The sequence below is a fragment of the Drosophila mauritiana genome, chromosome X (genome assembly GCF_004382145.1).
Source record: "Drosophila mauritiana strain mau12 chromosome X, ASM438214v1, whole genome shotgun sequence".
Lineage (NCBI taxonomy): Eukaryota > Metazoa > Arthropoda > Insecta > Diptera > Drosophilidae > Drosophila > Drosophila mauritiana.
Window position 1 is genome coordinate 18,211,326 of NC_046672.1, and position 8,706 is coordinate 18,220,031.

At 52.7% G+C, this 8,706-nt stretch overlaps 2 protein-coding genes across 2 annotated transcripts; one reads left to right on the forward strand and one right to left on the reverse strand.

The window, feature by feature from the left end:
- Positions 1-17: 17 nt before the first annotated feature.
- On the reverse strand, positions 18-3,750 carry LOC117147187 (coatomer subunit beta). The gene is made up of 6 exons (XM_033313989.1): positions 1,980-3,750; positions 1,076-1,731; positions 854-1,015; positions 510-783; positions 339-444; positions 18-247 (listed from the first exon to the last, which is right to left on the reverse strand). Exons 1-6 carry the CDS (start codon positions 3,608-3,610, stop codon positions 182-184), a joined length of 2,895 nt encoding a protein of 964 aa, XP_033169880.1. The 5' UTR covers positions 3,611-3,750; the 3' UTR covers positions 18-181.
- Positions 3,751-6,311: 2,561 nt separating this feature from the next.
- LOC117146883 (transferrin) lies at positions 6,312-8,634 on the forward strand. The gene is made up of 5 exons (XM_033313478.1): positions 6,312-6,454; positions 6,517-6,759; positions 6,870-7,965; positions 8,025-8,409; positions 8,470-8,634. Exons 1-5 carry the CDS (start codon positions 6,355-6,357, stop codon positions 8,569-8,571), a joined length of 1,926 nt encoding a protein of 641 aa, XP_033169369.1. The 5' UTR covers positions 6,312-6,354; the 3' UTR covers positions 8,572-8,634.
- The last annotated feature ends 72 nt before the right edge of the window (positions 8,635-8,706 follow it).

Below are 8,706 nucleotides of genomic sequence, written 5' to 3' on the forward strand. Positions count from 1 at the left end.
AAATGAAACCACTGCCATCTTGGGGTTAAGGTATAATATTATATTCTTTATGTATAATTGTAACGTGTAATGTAAATTGAAGAAGCTGCAGCTGGCGGAATGCGGGCGGGAGGCCGAGTACGTTCGTCTAGATACGTCGCTCCTGCTGGTGGCTGGTCGTCCACGTCCAGTTCCACGTCCACTAGGCCGCCTGCACCGACTGCTTCTGCGAGGAGCTGATCTTGTCGCCCAGACTCAAGGCCATGCCCTGTGTGAAAGACGAAAGGCGGAACCCGGGTTAGAAAGTTGCGCATGACCACGTGCAGATGTGCGGAGGATGGTTTGTGCTCGACCCTCACCTGACTCTTGGCGCGAATGCGTATGTGTCCCGTCACCTTCGAATCGGGATCATCCACGGGCTTCTCGATACTCAGATTGGCCAAGGCATTCTCTCCGAAAATGGACCTGCAAATTGAGCGATTTAGAGGGGAATGTGATGGCTACTCCCTAGTGGACAGCTGGACACTCACTTGGCGTACATGTTGGCGGCCATGAAGCCGCACTGGCCGGACAGCGCTTTCTCCGGCGTGAGGCACTTCATGTTGGTGCTCTTCAGCAGGTGCTTGAGATATTCGTGCAGGTCGGTGAAGCTGGTGTTGACGGTGACCTTGTTCTCCCACTCGAAGTCCTGCCACATTTGGCGGAACTCGGTGTCCGTGCAGCTGGCCGGAATGATGTAGTCCATGATGTCGATGTGAATGGTATTGAGCACCACCACATTTGTGTTCAGGGCGGTTTCGTAAACTGTTGGTTGGTTAAGCGCCATAAGTTTGCGATTGCACTTTAACAGCGAAATCATCAATTAGCTACTCACCAATATTGCCGAAGATGATGCCGTTCTCTGTGGAGGAGACCTTTACGTTGGCCTTGATATTGCAGAAGTCGTGCGGAGCCAGGACCACTGGATGCGGGCGCTCCACCAGCTTAAGATCGCCCAACGTGGCCAACTCCAGTGTGCAGTTCTGTAGCGTGTCGTCTGAAAGTGATTTTTATGGAATGAAAGCGATGAACTTTCGCCTGGAAATGCACTACTCACTGGTCTGGTTGACGATCAGCACGTCCAGGACAATGTCGTACTGGTTGACATTGACGTAGGCCTCCGCATAGACGGGATCCGAGAAGCCAGTCAGCTGGGTGACCTTGTTGAGCTTGCTGTTCGGCGAGGCCACGTCGCTCAGCTGGGCGTTCTTGCTGCCCGCCAGCGCCTGGTTCAGACTGGATTCGAACACGTTCTCGCCCAGCTGATTGTCGCGTCCATTCGAGAGCTGTGCGAAGAGCACCGGATCGTCGGGCTGCACCTTGGCGGTGGCCTTCTGCTTCTCCTTCAGCATGCGCTGGTCCTCGTCGTGCTGCGCATCCAGCATCTTGCCCAGAGCCTCGCGGCAGTACAGTGTGAAGACGGAGATAGCCTCCGGCGTGCGTTCGCTCAGCGTGCGCAGGCAGACGAAGATGCGATCGGTGTCGTCATTGGTTATGGGCTTGCTGGGGAAACCGGACTTGCCCAGGTGCAGTATCGAGCTCATGATCAGCATCACCTGCGTGGTCAGACGATTCTGGGCACGCGCCTCCGTTTCCAGCTCCGCGTAGCGCAGTGCCAGCTTGGTCAACGTGGCGGATAGAGCGGCGCCGATGAAGAAGTCGCCGTCCATCAAGTACTGACGCAATGGCGGACGTTTCTCCGCCTTGGCCACCCTGCAGAAAGCATGAACCAGCGTTAGAAACTTAGATAAACATTGTCAAGAATCAGAGCTGCAACAAACTATTTTGTAGGTGCTACGTATGACGATGACTCATCAGCAAACAATGGATAATGGGCATGTCTGAGTGAACAACAGAGTGAATAGGTCGGCATAGTTGGAGGCATTTTTATCAGTGCAAGCTGATGCAAGGCCTCAAGCTGAATTGGTGGCATTGTACACGTACACGTAGCCATTACTTACGGGGCCAGACTGTAGGCACTCTGGGTGGCATAGGTTCCATCGGAGGTGACCTTGTTGCTGGCGTTTCCGGAGCCAGAGCCCTCTGCGGCGGATCCAGCTGCATTGCCGCCTGCGGATCCCTGCTGCTGCTTCTGCTCCTCGGTCTGATCGCCGGCCAAGCGGCGCTGCTCCGCCTCCACCATGGGCACTTCGCCCAGCGTCTGCTGGATGACGGCAATCACCTCGAGGATTTGCGAGCCCTCCACGTATTCACCCAAAATCCAAACGGCGGCGCGATGAATCTTGGAGGACTTAATCTGCGGGAAGGCCTCAATCAAATGCTCAATGATGAGGGCGCGCAGGGCGGGGAACTTTTGGATGGCCTCGCGTATGAAGATGAGCACATCGGCGGCGGCAAGTTCGTTGGTATCCGAGAGGAATTCAACCAGTACGGGTATAACATTGGCGGCCACGTCGGGAAACTTGATGGAGCAGGTGTGCAGGGTGCGGACGAGCAGCTGCCTGTACTTGCCAGTGTCCTCGTGCTCCACATTGTGCGTCTTGGACACTTCCTTCTTGAGGACCAGCACCATTTCGCCAATATTGCGCGAATAGACCAAGTCTAGGGCCAGCGCGAGTGTTTTCCTGCGCACCTCGATGTCTGGAGCGGCCAGGACGCGCAGAACGTCCATTACCAGGTCCTGCATCACCTTCTCCATGCCCTCGTGCTCCTTCATGGCCACCAGGCGATCGAGCACGATCAGCTTGACGTTGTTGTCGCTCTCCTTGACCACCAGTTCAATGTAGCAACTGGCCGCCGCCTTGATGGCCGTCGGCGCCAGCGAGAGCGTAATCAATGTGCCAGCGGACTCGTATCGCACCGCATTCGAGCTGGAGTTCAGCAGGTTGTAGATGCAGCGTATGAAACGCGAACGCTCGGCGGGATTGGCATGGCACACCTTGTAGATCAGCTCCACGATGACCAGCTGCAGTATGTCGCCGAATGTGTGCACCTGATCGATGCAGCTGGCCAGATAGTTGAGCGCCCGCTCCTGATCCGCATGCAGCAGCATGAGGAAGGCGTTGCGCTTGCAGCTCATGTCCTGCTGCGTGTCCAGGAAGCTGGCAATCAGCTCCGGCCCGTCGGGCACCAGCCAATCGAAGTTCTTGTAGATGGTGAAGATGGCCAGCACGGCATTTCGTCGCACATACGAATGCCGGTGATCCAGGCACGCCCGTATGGCCGGCATCAGTGGCTCCAGCAGCTCCGGCTCCTTCAGCTTGCAGAGGAAGCGCAGCGTCGAGCCGCGCAGAAACTCATTGGGATGCTGCAGGTCCTTCCTGTACGCGTCGCACACCAGTATCATCTCCTGCAGCAGCTTCCCATCCGCCGACGTCTTCGGCACAATCTCCCAGAAGATGAGCAGCAGCTTCTTGATCGTGTGGTTCTGCACCGGCAGGACGAAGCGTATGATGGTCATGATCAGGCCCGGATACCGCTCCCCGTTCAGCAGCAGCTTGATCACCCGCTTCAGCGTCTCGATCTTCACGTTCGTGTCGCCCTTTTCGAGATCCCGCTTCAGCTGCATCTCGTTGGTCACCTCCAGGTCCGGCGAGTTGATTATCGTGTAGCACGGCACTTGCGACGTCATCGTGGCTGCCTTTTCGTTCGCCTATTTATCCCGATAATGCCAATTGACTCACTTATTTCCTAATTTCCCAATTCTGTTTTTTGGTCTTTCCGACGTGTCACAATGCTTTCGGGTGTGACCGTGCGCGGCGGCGAGTGGAAATGCCACGCGAGTGCAGCCAGGGCTGCGCAGTGCTCTAGCGGGGACGCACACCGCCTGGCAGCAACAGCTTAGGCTAACAGCGGGCTGTTGCGCGCACTTGGCGCGCTTTTCAAACGTTTGCCTTGGCTGTTAAATATCATTTTTGTCATTTTTTAGTTTAAGAAAGTACATTAAAATGCACAAATAGCAGATGCACTTAAGCTCCACAAAGGTATAGCTAGAAATTTACTTGAGTTTACGTGCATTGCACTGCTTGCGTCTACAGAGTGAGTGCTGTTAAGTAACAGTGGCTTTTGGCGCCTTTCCTTCAGTTTGAAATTCTATGTTAATTTTAAGAAATGCATTCCAAAAATTAAAAAAAAAAACACATACCTAAGATCTCTTTTAATTTAGAAAAATGTGCATTCTTAAAGTTTAAGTGTAATATATAAATTATTCTACATTAACAAAATATTAGTTAGGTATTTACTTTTATTTAAAATAGTAACTAAGGTATCACTGTTGCAAAAATGCATTTAATTTGCAATTTGTACTTAAAATAAGTGAGTAGCAGTGCTTCATTTTCATCTCATACTTTTCGCCTGATGAATGCGCTTTCCGTGCGGTTAAATAATACAACGAACCATTTGCGCTGAAAACAACACACTGTGCGATTTTGTGCTGGGCGCGGTTCCATTACCTATTACCTGGCTGCAGATAGCCTCCGTGCCAGAGGACTGCTGATAAGAGGCCACCTCGGGCTTTTCGGAAAAACCCCCAACCCATTGCGATCCGGGTAGATTCCCGGCCGCTCCGGGGCTCTTGACCTTGCCCAGTGCCAAGTGTGTTCGCATCTGCGGCACTGCCAAGCAATCTAATTCGGTTTCTGGTCGATTCCACTAGAAAGATCCCCGCCCACGCCCACGCCCACGTCCCACGGCAGTTGCCATTGTGATCTCGTTTTGCACTTCATAATTCAATTGCCGCCCCCGCGACTCATTGCCCAGCCACGCCCCCTTCCTCGAAGGAGGCACGGCCTGCATTTTAAGCAGGTCGTCGTCAATTCTCTGCTGGATCTGGACAGTTCCACAGCTCCTCTCCGTGCTCTTGCTGCAACAAGCCGGTGCGGGTGACTAGCTAGGTGATCTGATCCCATCGCATCCCGCCCGTGGAACAGGTTCTGTGCCGGGCCTGAATAAGCAAATGCCCTGATAGCGGGGCGAAATTGAAGTAAATAAAACTAGAGACGAATGCGAATGCGAACGATATGCGAATGGCGCATGCTCTCACTTTTTGCAGCAGCTTAAATGAGCTCCCAGCTTGTCCACTCAAAGTTTATCCCACAATTTTTTAGGAATATAAACCAATTTCGCACAGCATATAGAGAAATAAATCTAGTTTTTGCTGATAGACGAGCTTGCATCATTTAAATTATCATAACATTCTTCCAATTAAAAATTCAAAAATCTCCCCTCGGAGAGTATAAATAAAAGGCAATTACTCTTAATTTGTTTACTTCCAAGAAGAGTGAATTTAAAGTAGCCAAATCGTTAGATGAATGCAAATCAAAAGCGAGCACAGTTTGCGAAAGTGAAAAATGGGCTGGCAAAAACTGAACTAAAGTAAGTGACTAAAGTAGGTATGCCCCTGGGACTAAGGGCTCGAATCGCATGATTTACAAACGATCCGTGGATTGGGAATGGATGGGGATGGTGGCCCAACCGGTTGCTGCAGCTACTGGTGGCGACTGGAGGGGATTGTGCCCGTTTATTTGGCAGGGTAGTGAGTTTCTTAGAAATTGAAGGCCCCAGTGCATTTATATAACTCAATGGGTACCCACACCAAGTGCCAGTCGGTGCGGTGTCATCGGATTAGTCAGGCATATAGTATATGGCTCGATCGATTAGGGGATCAAGTGCCAAGACAATTAACTGAAGAGCCAGGCCGTTTCTATCTCGATTCTAGCTGTGTGTGCTTTTTGGCAATCGCAATCAGAGAGTCAAATAGGTTATTTTCAAAACCTATTCACTGCAGTTTTTCCAGCTTAAATGTTCGTAAAGAATGTGCTTAAGAAATTAGTGTGTGTGCCCAAATAAATTCTGTCAAGAGAAAGCGCCGGCTCAATGGCTCAATGGCCATTGTTTGATTATTGGCCAGATCCAAAACTAATTACCAAACACACAAGAGCTTCAGGCAAAATTCTGATTTTGATCGATTGCATATAATAGAAATATACTGACTCGAAGACAAAAGTCGAACTTAAGGTAGATCATGGATTGAGTAGCATACTAATTGATTTGCGAATATCGCATTTAATGGCCCAGCCATATATCAGTGTCGCAAACTCGTTTGCCGGAGTATAGGCCTGGATTGCCGCCCACTCACGCCTTTCCTCGGGGAAAAAACCGGTCGCCTGGACTGTCTTTCTTTATTGCTATTATTGCTATTATTATTATTATTGTTGTGCCTCCTTGTCGCCGGGCAAATAGAAGCGAAAGAGAACAAACACGAGTGCAAAAAAAAAAGAGCACGAAAGCCGGGGAAAGAAGCAGCACATCTGGGTGGCTATAAAAGCCACCAGCCGGCTCCGGATTCTCCACAGTCGAGCTTCAACTGTTTCTGAGATGATGTCGCCGCGCAAGACCCACACCTGGCTGCCACTGGCGGTGGCCGCCCTGCTGCTGTTCCTTGGACCGCAGTCCTCCCTGGCGGAGGAACCCATTTGTATGTGCATCCCGGAGTCGCCAGTTGAATGCATCTAACCATTCGAATCCATTTCATACCAGATCGCCTGTGTGTGCCGCAGATCTATTTGGCCGAGTGCCAGCAGCTGCTGGCCGATCCCTCGGAGGCGGGCATCCGCATGGAGTGCGTGGCTGGACGGGATCGTGTGGACTGCCTGGAGCTGATCGAGCAGCGCAAGGCCGATGTGCTGGCCACCGAGCCGGAGGACATGTACATCGCCTACCATCGCAAGAACGAGGACTATCGCGTGATCTCCGAGATCCGAACGCAGCAGGACAAAGATGGTAAGTGGTGAGATGGGATCGAAGGACCAAATAGTCACTATTTCTTTTTCTGTACGATATGTTCCCAATCTTTTCATTACTCATAAATCTCTAACTTGGTTTGTCGACAGCCGCCTTCCGTTACGAGGGCATTATCCTGGTGAAGAAGGACTCCCCCATTCGCACTCTGCAGCAGCTGCGTGGCGCCAAGTCCTGCCACACTGGCTTCGGCCGCAACGTCGGCTACAAGATCCCCATCACCAAGCTGAAGAACACGCACGTCCTGAAGGTGTCCGCCGATCCGCAGATCTCCGCCACGGAGCGCGAACTGAAGTCGCTGTCCGAGTTCTTCACGCAGTCGTGCCTGGTGGGCACCTACTCCACGCACCCGGACACGGATCGCCTGCTGAAGAAGAAGTACGCCAATCTGTGCGCCCTGTGCGAGAAGCCGGAGCAGTGCAACTATCCGGACAAGTTCAGTGGCTATGACGGCGCCATACGCTGCCTGGACAAGGGTCAGGGCGAGGTGGCCTTCTCCAAGGTGCAGTACATCAAGAAGTACTTTGGTCTGCCGGGTGCCGGACCAGATGCGCCGCCGGCGGAGGGCAATCCGGAGAATTTCGAGTACCTGTGCGAGGATGGCACCCGGCGCCCGGTCACCGGACCCGCCTGCTCCTGGGCCCAACGCCCCTGGAGCGGCTACATCTCCAACGAGCAGGCCGTCCACAACTCAGAGCAGCTGCACCAACTGCAGTCGCGTCTGGAGCGCTTCTTCGCCAATGGACTGCAGGCGCAGAACAAGGACGCCGCCGCCCATCTGCTCATCCAGCCGAATGCCGTGTACCACAGCAAGGATGCCGCCATCGATCCCAAGGTCTATTTGGAGCGTGCCGGCTACAAGGATGTGATCGAGCGTGATGGCAGTGCCATCAGGAAGATCCGCTTGTGCGCGCAGAACGACGACGAGTTCGCCAAGTGCCAGGCGCTGCACCAGGCTGCCTACGCCCGCGACGCTCGTCCGGAACTCGAGTGCGTTCAGTCCACCGATTGCGTGGTGGCTCTGACCAAGAAGGAGGCGGATTTGACCATTGTTCGCGCAGCTGGCTATGCGGATGCCCGCAGCAACCAGCTGCAGCCAATCGTCTACGAGCAGAGGGCTCAGGATGATGTCATGGTGGCGGTCGCAGCACCCGGCATTAGCCGGGAGGCTCTCCAGAAGGCCAGCATGTAAGTGGAATCCCTCAATCATCCGTAGCACAATAAATTATACCATCATTACCACGCAGCAAATTCAATGAGGATTGCGGACGATCCCGTGCTGCTGCCGCCCTGTTGAACAAGCGACGTGGCCTGGACGCCTGTCGTGTCTCGTCCAGCGGCGATGGAGAGGTGCAGATCGTGCCCGCCTCCGAGCTGGAGAAGCACAAGGACGCGCAGCTGTTGTGCGCCAGCCTGGAGCGACGACCGGTGACCGACTTCCGTGACTGCAACGTGGACGTGCAGCTGCCCCGGGCCATCTTCATCCGATCGGACACCACCAGCGTGGAGCAGGAGACAGTGAAGCACCTGTTCTCCCTGATCTCGGACAAGTTCGGTGCCCGCGGCAAGCTGGTGGATGTTTTCGCTCTGTTCGGCGAGTTCCAGAAGGGCAAGAAGAATGTGTATTTCAACGTAAGTGATCCTATTTCCTTATTTAGGCTTCGGCGTTTCAAAAAACAACTTTCTCTGCAGGACAAGGCCGTTCAGCTCACCACGGAGCTTAAAAACGAAATCCAGAACGAGCAGATCTACGCAGATCTCCAGTGCAATGCTAACAAGATTGGCAAGCAGTGATCACATTTTATACTAGAGCCCACTGTCTGCATCAATAAAATTTAACTCGAATATATATAGAAATCATGTCTTAATGTCTACTAAAGGGAACATCTAATAAGATAGTTTGGTACTGTTAAATAGGGCTAACTAGTT

What these genes read in the sequence shown, in the direction of transcription:
- LOC117146883 (XM_033313478.1), top strand. Translation starts at nt 6,355, where the DNA reads ATGATGTCGCCGCGCAAGACCCACACCTGGCTGCCACTGGCGGTGGCC. An exon ending in CCTGGCGGAGGAACCCATTT is followed by an intron (nt 6,455 to 6,516) that starts GTATGTGCATCC and finishes ATTTCATACCAG; the next exon opens with ATCGCCTGTGTGTGCCGCAG. An exon ending in GCTCTCCAGAAGGCCAGCAT is followed by an intron (nt 7,966 to 8,024) that starts GTAAGTGGAATC and finishes ATTACCACGCAG; the next exon opens with CAAATTCAATGAGGATTGCG.
- LOC117147187 (XM_033313989.1), bottom strand. Translation starts at nt 3,610, where the DNA reads ATGACGTCGCAAGTGCCGTGCTACACGATAATCAACTCGCCGGACCTG. An exon ending in GCTGATCGTCAACCAGACCA is followed by an intron (nt 1,016 to 1,075) that starts GTGAGTAGTGCA and finishes AATCACTTTCAG; the next exon opens with ACGACACGCTACAGAACTGC. An exon ending in GCCGCCAACATGTACGCCAA is followed by an intron (nt 445 to 509) that starts GTGAGTGTCCAG and finishes CTCAATTTGCAG; the next exon opens with GTCCATTTTCGGAGAGAATG.